General features: G+C 42.5%; 1 protein-coding gene across 1 annotated transcript in view; it reads left to right on the forward strand.

Annotated features, from left to right (window-relative positions):
• GAREM1 (GRB2 associated regulator of MAPK1 subtype 1) overlaps positions 1-16,633 on the forward strand; it is a 102,230-nt gene that overhangs the window by 73,452 nt on the left and 12,145 nt on the right. The window contains 2 exon segments of the mRNA XM_068189812.1: positions 4,106-4,236; positions 13,601-14,776. Coding sequence (XP_068045913.1) covers positions 4,106-4,236; positions 13,601-14,776 — 1,307 coding nt within the window.

The following is a 16,633-nucleotide window of genomic DNA, read 5'->3' on the forward strand; positions in this document are numbered from 1 at the left end:
TTTTGTCCATTAAACTTTTGTTTCAGCCGTGCTGTCTTTGTTTTTTTATGGAGGCTTGAATAGAGACCAGGCAGAAACATAGTAAGAAATTGTCTGCTTCCTCCCCATTAGTTAGTTAGTTACTGACATCTGGTTCAAATGTGTATTATAGGCTCTTCAGCCCTTCTTTCTCTCCTTCCTATAAAAAAAAAGTCTGCTTTTTTCATGAGGAAATAAATTTTTAAAAACTGTCTACAGAAAATCTCAAATTATAAACCCATCTTTTTCAAGGAAGAGGCATTTTAATGTCTAGCCCTGACAGCTCTCATGCACAGCATACTTCTTGATTTCGTAACAGGCAGAGATTAATGCTGCCCTTCTCTTCTGTGCTTTGGGATCTGTGTGTACTCCTCTGTCGTCAACCTCCTCGTGAACTGCTGCTTATTAGCAGGGAGGGCACAGACGGCTTTGTGTTTGTGAGGCTCAGCTGAAGGACGGGGAGGATGGCACAGATAGCGACACAGACAGCTCTGAGCGTCGCTTTGTACCAGACCAAAGCTCCCAGTGATGATTTTCTTTTTTTCTTTTTTTTTTCTTCTTTTTTTTTTTTGCAGGAATGTGTAATTCTGCAGTAAAGAGCAAACTCTGCTCCCAGTTGCACACAGCCCAATGCGTTTGTTCTATGCTGAGGAATTTGGGACATTTTTGTAGAACTTTGGGTTGCAGGGAGTAACTGGCCTTGTCTTGCCACCAGATTCACTGTTGTTAAATATATAACAGTCCTAGAAAAATAGTATTATTATGCTTGCAAACAGAGTAACTGGAGAACCTAGAATTAAAGGCCACTGTCTCATTCAAAGGGCTGGATGAGTATTGTTCGTATCATGTATTACTAATCAGTATTTTGTTTTCCTTCTTCGTTCATGTGAATTCATGCTTTGTTACTGTGCCCAACTCAGTTCCCACTCTGAAGTGAGAATTCTCAATTTATTTCTGAACTAGTACAATTTTATTACTGCAGTGTACCACAGCTTCAAAAAACTATTTAGCTTCCGTGCAATATCATGTTCACCTCATTTCTGTGCATAAGCATGGAGTACCAAATCAGAAGTAACTCCACTGAGTTTATATCTGTCTGAGATGACCTAAACTTGCTGTAGTTTGAGTTAGGGGTTTTTTTGTCATTAAAAACTCTAATCACAGCTTACCTCAAATGGTAGCCACAGCCAGGAATCCTGCAAATCAGACCCCTAGCTCCCAAACTGGCCAATCAGTTAGGGCTGCATCCCAATGGCTGTGTCGGTAGTCAGAGAGGATAACAATTGAAAATAAACGCAGCCTCAGGTCAGCCCATGGTGAAGGAACACTGTGTGACATCTGTTAAATTTAAGAGCATCCTGCTCCTAGTGACTATCTGAAGTAAATTTACTGGCTCTGTTCTTTAGAGTAGTGTTTTTTCTTTGCTGTCAGATGCTCCCTGGTGCAGGTCATAGTCTCTGCTGCTACACAGTGTCCTGGCACATCCTGACTCCATGCACAAGGGCACCTGACTTCACTCAACTTCCCCACTCCTCAGTTTTTTTTACAGGAAAGTGAGGTGCCTGTGAGGGAAAGGACCTGTTCAGCCAAGGGATGCATCTTCCTCTTGGTTAGGCTGTGGCTGACAGGGAAATCCTGAAGACAGGATTTTCATGGTCTGTGGCAGACTAGGGATTAAAAAGCACAGTTCTCTCTTCATCTCTCCATGTGCATGCTTTGGCATCAGTCATAATGCACTTCCCAGCACCAGTTAACTGAGCAGCTTCCTGCTCATTTTTCAGATTCCCTAAGCCCAAAGGTGTTGGCTGCCTGGCCCCTGTATTGCTTTGCACCCAAAAGGGCTCAAAGTGGACAGGCTGAGTAATTCAGCTTTAGTATGCTGGCATGTTTCTGTTGAGTATGTGAAGCATTTTCCAAATGCTTGTCTGCTGTCAGGTTTCCTCTGGCTACCCATACTGTCTGCCAGGTATAGCTTTATCGCTCTTACAGTTTGTAGTCTTAATCCCAGCGGTACTTTAAAGTTTGTGGGAAAAGAGTTTACCAATATTTTTCTAGATAAGAGGGTATGTCTACATTGAAAGTTTTCTATACCGTCAGAAAGCAATTAAACAAATTTACAGGGGAGAAAACCTCTGAGACTGCTAAGCCCAAAACCTCTTCCCTGCACTGGGCATCCTTCAGCCATGAGTTCCTCTGAGAACTGGGAAGGAGATTCTGAGTAGTATTGCTAATTGTGCATTAAGTCCAACCTCCTTACGTGGCTGTTGCTTACTCCTGTCTAAGGTGGAATGGTGCATGAGGCAGACCTTTGCTCTGACCCAGAGAAGCCATTCCTGCTGTGGTACACTGTAGGAAGGGCTTCCTCAGGTCAGACCAAAAGTCCTGCGGCTTCTACCTCAGCGCTGGTCTCCAAAGTACATGAATTGCCTTGGTTGCGTGTCACATCATAGCATGTCCTGAAGCAGACGCAAAGTTGGGAAAACTCAACTGATTTTGGGAAGTGCGATGAAGGTTATTAAAACACTGGAAAAATAGTCCTGCAGTGAGAAATACCAGCATCTGTAGTTACCCTGCTGATAATACTTCAAAGGTACCATGATCACTTTAGAAAGACAAAACATGTGGAAGGGTATAAAAGGACGTCCTCTGCCTTGCAAGTTGATATTCAGGGTTGCAATCACAGAGCTCTTAACATAAAAGGGTGTGCCCCGGCAGCAGGTGCTGGGGATGGGCGGCAGCACTGAGCCTCTTGCTTTGGCACCTCTCCTAAAGGGTGGGTGGGTGCACGTGTGTGCACACACCTGGCAGGGGCAGGACAGCTCTCTCTCATGGGCGTCCAGGCTCACTGAGTTTGCATTGTCTTCTGCTGTTGTGTGGCCTGAAATAGTTCAGTGTGGGTGAATTCTCCAAATGTGTCACAGAAGTCTCAAGCCTGATGGGATGTAAAGGGGCAGCAGGATGCTGAGCTCTAGAATGCTGAAGGAGTGAGAAAATATTTCTGTAGGTGGCTGACATCCTCATGTACTGGATGTATTTTAATGAAGTTCAGCGCTATTTGGGAACAATAATCCAGTGCATGCATTGCAAATTTTATAATGTGATTTACAGGAGGTGCACCAACCATAGATTTTATTCAACCTTTTTCTCATTTTCTAAAGTTGTTTTTTACATCAAGTCTTGCTGAGACCAGCCTTTAACTTAGCAGTAGTTACCATTTCTAAATTTGGAAAGATCACTCCACTGATTTTAAGCTTAAGTCATACAAACAGTAAATTGTCTTAAGCTTTTCTTATATCTGTATTTATAAAATAAAGTTTTAAAACTTTGTGTTCATAGTGCACACAGGTGATTGATATGCCTGGCTGTCCCTGGCAGGTCTGCCTGGGGTGGCTCCCTCCATGTTAGTTCTTGTCTTTTACGAGAGATAGAAAATAGCTGAAGTTTCCTTGCTGGGGGGAGGTAAAGTTAACAAGAAACACTTCTTTCTCATGCTCTTCTGAAGGCAGACACCTTCAAAAGAGTTTTAAATGTGTGTGGTTTAATATCTTATGTTAGATAAAGTTCTCAAAGGGTTTAATTTATCATTAAGGAAAGTTAGATGCTGTTCCATTTTTAAGGAAGCCCAAGGGTGAAAGGGTTTAGGTTTAGCCTGCTGTTTGATGATGCTAAAAACAAACCCAGACTCCTTATGTTTATTGTTTTGGGGTTTTGTAGGTGTGGTTTCTTTCTGTAAAACTTTTAATATTAAAGGCCCAAAAATGCTATCTGTACAGATACTATGACACTGAATTAAGTACACAAATGCAAATGCCTCCATAATTATTTACTATTTCTAGAGAGCATGTGATAAACCAATCTTTTTTAATTTCACTTTGGCTGCCACATGTTCTTTTCATTCCAAGCCAGTGAAAATGGGTGTCTTTCATGGCAGGTTCAGGAGACTCTACAATCTTTCGTCTTCTTGTTTGGTTGCTAATAACTGGAAAAATTGACTGAGCAAAATGGTGAAGTTGAGCTAGCAGTTGCCACAGTGACAGTTGTCTAGTATAAATATCTTACAATTCTTCTGTTTATCATCTGTTTTCAGGGCAGTTTAAGCTGCTGGAACAAGACCGAGATATTAAGGAGCCAGTGCAGTATTTTAACAGTGTGGAGGAGGTGGCTAAAGCATTTCCTGAACGAGTTTACGTCATGGAGGAAATAACATTCAACGTTAAGGTAGTCCCTGAATAAATATTTGTCCCTGTCTCAATGATTAACTATTGCAACCTTTATATACATGGCAAGTGAGCAGCGGCACTGAGTGGGAAGTGTGATTTTTGAGAGAAACGAGCTTTAGTGTTCCACATTCGGTGATGGTGCTCTTTGGGATCATTTTTGCAGTCTTAAATCAACATGTCCTCTAAGGGCTCTCCTGCCCTATGGCACTTTGGGGAGCAATCCTGATGATCCATTCAATAATTCATCTAATTAGGATGCTCCTGCCAGATTTTAAACAAATGTTGTTTGTTGCCCCCTTTCTCCTCCCCCTCCAGCAGTCTGAATTTCATTCTCTGCTAAGCAGCAGCTGCTCAAATCCCTCTCCAGAAAACCTCTTTTCTCAGAGAGCACACAGGGTGAAATGATGGGGTTGCTTGTCTCAAAATTACTGCAGCTAAATACCACTGTGAATAAAATAATAATAATAAAAAAAACCCACACCAAAATAAAAAGACACAGTTGTTCTCTGTGTGCATGTGTGTGTTTGCTTGGGCTCATGAAAGGGTCACTGATCCCACGAGAGGGTTTGCTATCACCAAGCACACTGCAGTGTAGTGACAAGAAACAATGAAGTCACAACTTGTTCTTCTTTGTCCTACCTATATATGTGATACTGTACAAGGTAGGTCAGCTCTGCCATGAGAGCAGAGTGGTCTTCAGGCTTATCTGGTTGGTTTGAGCAGCAGCACCATCTCAGACTGGTGTAAGAGCATCCTAGAGCTGGTGTGCAATCGTGGAGATCCACATCGTGTACCCTGTGGGGAAGCCAGCTGATTTCTGCTGGTGCAAAACCAGCCTGGAATTTCCTGGTCCCATGTGTATCAGGTTGGGCTTTGTACAACAACCTTTTAATGACTTTTTCCTTTTTCTTGCGCTGCTACAGCTGGGAGACACCAGCTAGTTCACAATTTTTATAGGTGTTAGTGGAAGAGCTCGTCAGTTAATTTACTCAGTGACTAAGACACACACCTTGCAAGACACTAGGTTGTTTTCATTTGTGTTCTGCATTAACCTGAGCCTGTAAAACAGAGGCTTTCATGAATGAAGGCTACGTGAGAAAGTTGGAACACTTCTGTATTGTTAGGCAAAGGAACAAGAAAATTTTATCTCTGCTCAGAAAAAATCCTTGTGACTGCTAGCCTTATCCAGAGTTGTGCTGTTATTTCTCTTCTGATCAATGACCAAGAGAATGGCACAGTAGAATGTGCAGCTTTGATTTTCTAGTGCAAAAAATTATGTCTACAGGTTTGTTTAAATGCAAAATGCCATATCTTCAGTTTACCGTGAGTGGTTTTAAAACTCTTTTTCATATGTAGCAAACTGAGAAATAAGCATAGCTTTCTGTTAGATATCAAATCCATTTTTAAAAGGTTTTATAGTGATACTCCTTAATGTAAATAACAGTAGTAATAATCCAGGTTTAACCTAGTTACACAGTTATCTTGGCAGTATTCCTCTTGGCAGTTTTTCCAGTTTCATAGAAGTCTATTCCAAGGTTATCATCTTCCAAAAAATAAATGAACTTAGCAGGATTTATTAAAGTGTTTAATAACCCTTTACATGCAAGAGAATTATGTACGCTAAAATTTTAATATGGGAGAGATTTTGTCAAGCTGATTAGAGCAAAGGGAGGAATACTAAGTACAGTTGATTCCTGTCCAAGGTAGTGTGCCCGTTTAAATTCAGAAGAGAGTATCAGAAGGTAGCTAATCCGATATAAAAAGAAAAAAAAAAGTGTCCAAAATATCTGATGAAGCACTTAAGATGAGAAGGAGCTCTGAAGTCTGGGAATTCTTTCTTGTTCCAAACACTGAAGTCTTCAGTGGATAATTTTTGAAGAAGGAGACTGTAGAGTTCCAAGGTGACCAGACAGTCACTGCGTGCTTTTGTCTGTGCTGTTGAGGTGTGCCTGCATGTGCCAGTGCACCGCGGTTGTGATTCCACTTGGTGTGAGCCTTGCTCCTGAGTGTAAATCCTTGGCAGCTCTAGCAAGATTTCACAGCTGCCATTCTCCAAACTGCCTTCTCGCTGCAGTGGACTGCGAGATCCTTTCCAAGGGGCTTATTTACATTTGCTTCTCGTAATAGTTGTTAAACGGAAAACTCAGCCACCTTATCCTGGCGAGGCAGGGGGAGATGGTTCTCCCTTCCTTCCCTGTGGTTTTGCAGCTGGATAGGCTTTCTGGGCAGTGTCCTGAGGCAGGTGGTTGAGGAGCTGATGGGTGTTTGAGGAACAGCTGTAATACATGCAAGCAAGTGCCACTAGGAGGGGAAAGGTAGTATCTTTTTAGAGACTAGCAAACAAAATTTTTAGGTTAAATAAAACTTTTTAATGGCTGAAAGTACTTCGTAACTTTTTTATCCATACATACTGCACTGAGTACCCACTTGGTTGTTTCAAGTGGTGGCCAGCAGCATATACAGGCATAGTAATTTAGAGTGTTCTGGGGACAAGTGAATTTCACTCAGTCAATAGTTTAATCTCTTCCTGATCAAAAAATAGAGGCATTCTGTCCTTTCATCACTGACCAGATAGGTGAGAACCTTTTTTGTATTAATATTCAGTGCATAATTTAAGAAGATTTTGTTTATGTTACAGCATTATGCTACAAATACGAGAATTGTTTTATTTTCTATTGGTAGGATCAAAATACTAAGAATGTTGAGCTACCCCAGGACCCTATCTTTTGCTGAAACAACAGTAGTAGATTTCTGCTTTCAACTGCTCTGGTCTCATACATACATGGCAGTGTGTACAAACACCCAGGAAGTTATTTGCACCAGGTCTTAAAAACAAGACAAGGAACAAACACACCCCCACCCCCCCACCCAAATAATACTGAGGGCAATTCACAAAACGTTCCTTTAAAAAAGTAGCAGTGTTTTGTGATAGATTGAACATTGGACAAACTAGGAGTTCCTTCACTCTAAAAACCAGCTCACTTAGTGTTGCAGGACCCTTCAGATCTTCCAGAATAACATTTTTGTTCTGAAGACATCTTTGGTCTCCCTGGAGAGTCTGTGAAGCTGTTTGCAGACACTTTCTAGAATGGAGAAATGGGTTAGTGTTAGCCTTTTAATGATTCTTTTCTTACCTATCAAAGATATTGTATGACTGATGTGAACTTTTGATACCTGATTTGTTCCTCTTTTTTAATGAAATCCTCTTTTCACAGTGATTTAACCATGCTGGCCCATACAATGTGCATTTTGGCAGAAAGAAATCTGTAGTGAAAACTTCGCACTTTTTTTGATTTTTTTTTTTCTTTTTTTTTTTTTGGCAGATGGCAATGCAGTACAGTGGAGCAAAGTTGATTTCCTGGTTGTAATTCTAGTGCCTCTGATAAACTCACCCTGAGTTGCCAGAAAACACATATATAGTAGGCTGTAATTTACGGTGACATTCTTAAGTGCTGCAGTAGTGGCTTTCTTGAAATGAGGTGGTGTGTAGATTTTGGCTCCAGACTTTCAGGCAATTCATAATACTTCACCTCAAGAATTAGTGCTTTAGTGGCCTTGTGGCTTGATGCCAGCCTTACGAAGCAGCAGGAGTCAGTTCCAAGCAGTTTTGAGTTTTTTCTTCTTTTTCCCCTTTGCTCCCAGTGCACACAGGCTTGACACCTCGGTGTCTTGCGTTGGTATTGCAGTCCTGTGGCTGCCTCTCTCCCTTCTGGAAAAAGGTGGGTGGCTTGAGTAAGAGAAGCAGAGGAAGCAGAGCTGCTGCTGTTATGTGCCTATGTTGAAGTGCCTGTGGGAGGGGTCCTGCTCCAAAGGGAGCCTGGATGGCAAGTGCCACTGCCTCGGTGGCTCCTGACGTCCCACATAAAGAGACACTTCATGATACAGCTCTGCAGTGTTACCTGCTACATTTCGGGTCAGTTTTAGAACACTGATTTATTTGAGACATTCCTTAAAGAGCACTGAAGCCAGCTGTTAATGTAGCAATTAGGCAAAGTCCCTCATATCCCAGATGGAAATACAAGTATGCTAGCATGAAGACTTTTATTTGCTGATTCTGTCTTGGGAAACAGACATTTATAAAAGAAAAATGGGATACTGTCTCACTGAATTTAGCCAACTTCCTTGAAAATGTTTGCTCATTTTTTTTCTGTGAAGAGCTCTTCTGAAGACACTGTTTTACATTTTAAAAATCTTTTCCCATTTTTGTGACCTGTAAAAAAAATATATCTAATATATATGATCTATTAAATATATATATGTAGTGCTACAATTGATCCTAGTAAATTGGACCTAAGTAAATTAGTCCCTTGGCTCTAAGTAAAAACCATAGGCTGTAGGTATGAATCAGAGACTTCACTGTTACAAAAAGCTCTAACAAAAAAAAAAATCCTAATTGTATTTTTAAAGTGAAAGCAATACTTGCATTAATCGAATAAAATCTAGCAGCTATACCAACCTACATAAAGCCACAAATCATTTTTATAAAGGTGTTCTTATGTGTTCAATTAACGACTTCTGCTTTGAATTATAACAATTTAGAACAATTGGAGTCCAAGACAGCATATTGACTCAGGTGTTACCAATGTCTATTGTTGCTATTTAGCCTTTCCTTAAGCAAAAGGAAGATTATACCCGAGCTTTTCCAAAAAACAGTTTCCTGAATAATCATTCATTGCTTTTCTGATGCCTGTCTTCTGCAGGACTTTTCAGTGGCTTTTCAATGTTACTGAAATTGCATGAGTCTTAAAATATAAAATATTATAGTGACTTAAACCACTGCTGGTTTGCAGTGTTTTTGGTAAGGTGTCTGTATGCCTGTAAACTTCCTGGTCAGTATCCTAGCATCAACAGTGAACAGATAGTATTGATTAACAGCTGGCAGTCAGAAGGGAGAAGGCAAGTACAACAGGGAGGAAGTTCTGGATCATTGTTCAGCTTGAATATCTGCTACTGATTCCTACATGGCATTGGGAGTGTAGTGTGGCAAGCACTGCCTCTTTCACAAAGATGGGATCACTGGTTATTCTCACCTGTTACCAGTGAAAACTGGCTGAGAAGAGCAGAAGAGGGGCAAGTGCAAAGTAAAACTGCAGGAGTTTTTACAGTGCATGAAACATTATTGTTAAAATGTATAAAGCCCTCCTTGGATATGTGATGCAGCTGAGTGAAAGCCTCTTGGATGTTTTCTGCCTTCTGAGTGTTACCTCTTTTCCAGAATTATTATGAGACTTTAGGAGTTTACCGCAAAAATGTCTGATTTTTTCTGCACTAGTCTGTGATCTGGACCACGTAAACTCTGCCACTGTGCACTGCTGTCTTGTGTCCATCATATACCAGGGATATGCTGTGTCAATTTCACCAGCTGGGACCTGCCACTAGCAGGTCCAAGTGTCTGAAATAGTGTAGGGCTCTGCTACATCCCACAAGCAACTGCATAGCAGGAAGCAGAGGGGGCCCAGAGAATGCTCTCAGCAGAGTTGTGAAGATGCACATCCTGCTGGGTCGATGCTGAAAGCTTAGAGGGTAGAGGGAGATGGGTCTGGTGTGGGGCTACCCCTTCTTCCTTTTAGGAATAATTTTTGATATGCACTTTCATGTTGTCTGTAAGTGTACTATTTGGCATAGAACCATAGAATCATTTAGGTCAGAAGAGACCTTTGAGATCATCAAGTCCATCCATTAGCCCAGCACTGCCAAGTGCACCAGTAAACTATGTCCCCAAGTGCCACCTCCTCACATCTTATAAATGCTTCCAGGAATGGTGACACAACCACTTTCCTGGGAAGTCTGTTCCAGTGAATGACAACCCTTTTGGTAAAGAAAAAATTCCGGATATCCAATCTAAACCTCCCCTGGTGCAACTTGAGGCCGTTTCCTCCTGTCCCATCTGTTCTTAGGAAATGCTCTGCATGACTAATTCCTGGGCTTCTGGAGGCCCTGTGAAGCTCACCAAAGGCAGTGTAAAGCCAAGCTAAAGTCCATGGCTCTTTGTTGATTTTTCTGTAAAGTTTTGTGGCCGCTGATAAAGTGAAATGTTTGAACAAGACACAGCAAGTCTGATTTTCATATGTCATTGCTACAAGGACAAAGTAAGGATCATTTAGCGTAATGTAATCTTCAGAACAAAAACTGAGCAGTATATGTGCAATGTTACGTGTATTGAGAGAGAGATTTAGGATATGTATGGTATATCTTTGTTGCCAATATGCTGGAAACCATATTTACCTACCATTTACCTACCAGTTTTAAAGTACAAGCAGCCCAGTGGGATATGTCAGCAATCTTAACATCACCTAAATAGAATTTAGTAGATAAATTTCTGAGGTCTTAGACTTTTAATTTCATGTTTTTGATTTTTATTATAATTTTGAGCAGCAACTGATACCTTATACTTTTGTTTAGAAGAAAGAATGCAGAACAGTATTTTTCTCAGAGTGCTGAACTAGAACTATGGACTCATCTTTCTTTTCATAAAATATCATAGAATATACTAAGTTGGAAGGGATCCATGAGGAGCATGAAGTCCAGCTCCTTGCCTTGCACAGGACACCCCAAGAATCACACCATGTGCCTGAGAGCATTGTCCATTGCTTCTTGAATTTTTGTCAGGCTTGCTGCTGTGACCACTTCCCTGGGGAGCCTGTTCCAGTGCCCAAACACCCTCTGGGTGAAAATTTTTTTCCTGATATTGAACCTAAACCTCCCCTGCCACAACTTCAGGCCGTGAGTCCTATCACTGATCACACAAAGAAGAGATCAGTGTCTGCCCTTGCTCTTCCCCTCATGAGGAAGTTGTAACTGCAATGAGGTCTCCTCTTTTCCAGGCTGAACAGACCAAGTGACCTCAGCTGTTCCTCATACGGCTTCTCCTCAAAGCCCTTCACCATCCTCAAGGCCCTCCTTTGGATGCTTTCTAAGAGCTTAATGTCTTTTTTATATTGTGGCACCCAAAACTGCCCCCAGCACTCAAGGTCTGGAGGCCGCTCCAGAGCAAAGCAGGACAATCCCCTTCCTTGCCTGATGCTGACAATGCTGTGCCTGATGCACCCCAGGACACAGTTGTCTCTCCTGGCTGCCAGAGCACTGCTGACTGATGTTCAACTTGCCATCAACCAGGACTCCCTTTCTACCATGCTGCTCTCCAGTATCTGATTCCCCCACCTGTACATTGATTCATGGTTAAATTCAGCCTTATTTCACCTGCAATGATTCTGTGACTATATTTTTTTAACAATGAAAAAAATGTTTTCCAATGTTTTTAATTGAAAATAATTTAAATAGTTTAAAGACATGTCTTTAAACATGTTGGTTGACTCCAAAAGCCCATTTGCTATTTGGCTGGTTGAAGTGGATGACATCAATAAGTAGCTGCTCCACAAGACCTTCATTGTAAAGCTCAGCCGTTTAGTTACCTCTGTGGTTTCACATCTGACCCACCGTTTCCTCATACAGTGGCTAGTTTGTCTGTGAATCACCAGGGAACTGTAAGTTGGTCGAGGAGGAGCTCCCGCAGCTGTAGGATGTGACACCTCCTTTGCTCCGGACAGTGTCCCACAAGTCGTGAGGAAAAGCTGTGATCATGCAGCATTGAGTGAAGAGTCCAACAGTGTAGCTGGCATTGTCAAAGCAGCTATTTGCAGGGACTTGTTGATTTCTAGAAACCAACATTCTTGGAGAAAACACCCTCTCAGAAAGAAAAGGGGGAGATTGCATGGTACAGACACAGAGCCCTGTGTGTCCTTAGCCCTTATCAGCCCCTCGAAGGCAGGGCTCTGTGGCTGCAGCTCCAGTGCAGCGCTCTGTGGCAGTTTGAGGAGAAGCCAGCAATGGACATGACATGGGCCTTATCAGCAAAAGAGCCCCCAGTGCTTTCATTTCACCTTGTGGTGTTTCAAATGCTGCCAGGCCAGTGGTGCAAGCTGTGAATGAGTATTACATAACATAAACCCTAGTGGTTTCCTGGATTAGACCAATTAGTGTTTGTTTAGATAATTCAGGGTTTGAATGACTTCCTCTCCGGAAACCCCAAGCCTGAAGTGCTAAGGCGGCACACCTTGCCTGAGCTGCCTGTGCAATTACTCCTGTGCAACTGCAATTCTGGCTTGCAGAAGATAATCACAGTTCTGCAAATACAGGGAGATCGCAGGTCATGTCTTACAAGAGGAATACAAGAGGAAGAATTAATCACTGTGCTTGTTGGTTATTGACTAACTGGAATGTCAGCTTTGATTTCATGCAGTGGGTATTGTGTGATGATACCAGGGTTGGAAGCCTGGAGTTTGGACTTCACTCATGTCCATGAAGTCTTTAGGAGTTTTGGAGGAAGGGATATACAATTTTAACATATGTTTTAATTGGCAATTTCTTTAGTATGTTCAATTTCTCAAATAAAATGGTCTTTAACAGACCGATAGTGTTTATCTGGTGCACCTTCATTTATGGGTAGGAATCTGCTGCTACCAAAGAATTGGGTGGGTTCTGTTAGGTTCCTGAAAATGCTTTTCACGTTAAACCACTCAAATATGAGGCAGAGCAATCTTGTCTATAAAGAGTTATTTCAGTCATAAGGAAATAACTTCGGGAGCAAATGAGCCTTGGACATCTGTTTTGTTGGGGTTTTTTTCCTGGTACAATTTCCATACTAGAAAAGCTCACACATGGCTGTGCATATGTTGTTTAATCTCTTAAATTGCAATTATGATCAAAATGAGGAAGGAAGTCTATGACTAGGAGAGCAAAGCAGGGGGGGAGTTAGGCGTATGGGATAGACCAATAGTCTTGATTTCTCCTTCATGGAATAGATGTCATCTGTCATTCCCCCTAGCCTGGAAAAAATTATATCAAAGGGATATGCTTCATCTGTAATGATGAAATCACCTTTTCTGCTCATCAGGGAGCTGAAGATGGTGAAAGAAGTTTGTTTCCCTCAAGAGCCTGGCAAATAAGTTCTAACAAACAGCAAACACAAAGGTGGGAAAAGATACCCAAGGGAATCCAGACATGGTCTGTCATAGCTGTATGACACAAGCAGCTATTTGAACTACTATATGGGGATATAACTGGGATATGTGGATTTGCCCTTTCTTTAAAAAATGTTTATGTTTGTTCTCATGCCTTCTTTGGCAGTTTCAGGTGGCTCTTTCCTCTCAAGTAAGATGCAGGAATGTGCTGAACAATTTAAAAAGGTTATTTAGCTGAGCTTCAGCTTAAGCACCTCGCACTTGACCAGTCAGCTGTTCAAATACAGCTACTTTCATTTTTTCCAATACATAGTCTTGTAAGTTTAGTCTCAAGTGATACGATGTGATTTGAAGTATTGTCTTCATTGGGGGAAAATCCAATTTTTTATTATTATTTTGCAGGTAGCTTCAGGTGAATGCAATGAAGACACTGAAGTTTACAACATTACCCTTAGTACTGGGGATGAGCTCACTTTAATGGGGCAAGCAGAAATCCTTTATGCAAAATCTTCTAAGGAGAAGTCACGGCTCAACACCATCTTCAAAAAAATCGGGAAGCTTAATTCAATTAGTAAGCTAGGCAGAGGCAAGATGCCCTGCCTCATCTGCATGAACCACAGGACCAACGAGAGCATCAGTCTCCCTTTCCAGTGTAAGGGCAAGTTCAGCACCCGCAGCCCACTGGAGGTGCAGATGCAAGAAGGTGAGCACACAATTCGCAATATAGTAGAAAAAACCAGGCTGCCTGTTAATGTGACTGTGCCAAGTCCTACGCCAAGAAACCCTTATGACCTGCATTTTATCCGTGAGGGGCACAGGTACAAGTTTGTCAACATTCAGACCAAGACCGTGGTAGTTTGTTGCGTGCTTCGTGGAAACAAAATCATTCCCATGCATTTTCCCCTGCACTTGACGCTTCCGAAATTTATTCTACCTGATAGCGTGGTGAAGGGGGAGCTGTGGCACGAACCCCTCATCCAGCACTGGTTTAATATATGCCAGGAACAGTTTGACATAGATGAGTATTCCCGTGCCGTGCGAGATGTAAAGACTGACTGGAATGACGACTGCAAGAGCCCGAAGAAGAGCCGGTGCGCGGGGCACAGCCACGTGCCAAACTCCCTCAGCTACGCGCGGGACGAGCTCACGCAGTCCTTCCACCGGCTCTCCGTGTGTGTCTATGGGAACAACTTGCATGGGAACAGCGAGGTGAACCTCCATGGCTGCAGGGACTTGTGTAATGAGTGGGCCCTGTTCTCTCACGATGCTCTTCAGTACCAGGAGTCCGGGGACAGTAGCAGTGATTACCTTTTCCCTGAAGTTAGCGAAGAATCGATGTTTCTGCCTACGAAACCGGAACTTCCTTATGAAGAGCTCTGGTTGGACCAAGGATCTGGAAAGGGCGGTGATCAGCCTCTCTCGTGCTCGCTCGAGAAGAACAAGTGTGACAACTACAGAGGATCTTTCCGATCAAAGTGTGGTACTGCGTCTCTTCCTGTGCCTGCAACTGTCGGAACAAACACAAAGTCTTCAGATGTTTCCCTACCTCCACCTCCAGTGCCTCCCAAATCAGAAGCAGTAAGTCGGGGTTATTTGTGTTTGTTTTTTTTCTTTTTTTAGGTGGTGAAGAGTTTGCATGCAGATCGTTTTAGGGAATGTGGTGGAGAAGGGAGGGGCACATACAGGGCAAGGGAACAGTCAAACTTTGCAAGATGTGCCACTTTAGCTAGTTTCCTAACATGTGTAAGTCATGTCTTAAAAATCACAGGAGTGTGTTTAATATTATTGATCTAATAGCTTAATCCTGATGCTTTCAGGTGATATTTATTTTGGGTTTCTTGCTCACACAAACAAGAATTGCTGAGTCACTTCATTCTGTTGCTTTCCACATCATCTCTCCATGTGACCTCCATGTTTTCTCATATCTTCTGTGGCCAGAGTGTATGGGGCATGACCCACTTGGAAATGCCTCAGATTGCCTTAGTGTGTCTTCAATTAACAGTTCGTTAATGAGAGATTGTCTTCTCTATTATGACCCTAAAGCAGATTTTGAAGAATATTGCGTCATTGTCCTTTATCAAACTAGACCTGAACTAACCGCTCAGTACTGCTTATTGAAAGAAAATATGTTTAAATAGGAGGTCTGCAGAATTGATAAATGAGCCTTCTAGAGGACTAAGTTGTAAACAGAGCATGTTTACTAGCCTAAGGTTTTTAATGAAAACTCATGGGAGAAATCACTTCTCCAAACCTGAAATGTCATGGAGACTTAGGAAGGAAAAATGTAAATGTATTTTATCAACAGGAGCTTATGTGGACTGGCTGGAGAATCCACCCATTCTGTGGTCTCTTGACGTAGTACTAAGCCTTATTAAAAAAAAAAAAAAAAGAAAAGAAAGGAAGAAAGAAGATTCCCACAGGAAAGTGTGTCTAGGAATCTTTAGCAAAATGTCTACCATACATATATAGCATGAATCTTGGTGTATATCGTTATTTACCAAATTTGTTTTGCAGGAGTTTTTCTGGAATTAAAAAAAAATACCATTCTACTTGCAAGTCCTATGGTGGTTCCAAGAGCATGGCTGTACAGTAAATTAAGACTAAATTTGAGACAAAACTGCAGCAAACCATGATGATCCTATACCTTTCCTATTGCCATCTAACAGTCCAGTATTGTTGGCTGTAGCCTTGCCCTCATGAGTTTGGTCACAGCCTGGTTGAAAGCTAAGATGTGTTCGTTCATGCTGGGTCAGCCTGCAGTGGATTCCTGTGGGGATGCCCTTGGCCAGGTTCTGCGCTTCCTGGGGAGGTGCAGCAAGGAGAGGGGAGGAGGACACTTGCAGGCACAAAATGCCCAACTACAGCCCTTGGACTGTGCCACCAAAACTTCCCTGAAAAGCAAATGCAGCAGCTGGAGCAGCCAGGAAAGGCAAGACATTATGTCTTCTTAGCAAAGTGTTTACATGCAGTGTTAAGTGCAGGAGCCCAAGAGCACTTCCTTGCCTCTGAGGTCAGGTATGCACTGACACTTTGTCCAGACTCTTGGACAAGTGCCCAGCAGCACCATATGGAGATGAGGCTCCCTGGCAGCCTATGCTGACTTTAACTGGAATGGGTCTAGTCCCACCCTCTTCCACCTCCTCCTCCTCCTTTCCCAGACACATCGTCCTGGCTTCCCTTTTGTGCTGGCTCTGGCACTCCTGTGCCTGGGCAGGCAGCCAGGTCTGGATCTGGAAAATTATTTGTTTCCTGCTGATTTGCGTGAGCTGAACTGCTTCTGCGCAGGGTCAGAGGAGCGCTGGAGTGTTGGGAAGTGGGTGGTGGGGGAGGAAGGCTGCCCCCACAACAAGGTGAGGGCAGCCCTTGTGGCATGGGGGTGCCGATCGCCTGGGTCATGCCTGAGACATAAGGGTCTTACCCCTGAGGTGTGGGCAC

Source organism: Anomalospiza imberbis, chromosome 1 (genome assembly GCF_031753505.1).
Source record: "Anomalospiza imberbis isolate Cuckoo-Finch-1a 21T00152 chromosome 1, ASM3175350v1, whole genome shotgun sequence".
NCBI classification, from domain to species: Eukaryota; Metazoa; Chordata; class Aves; order Passeriformes; family Viduidae; genus Anomalospiza; species Anomalospiza imberbis.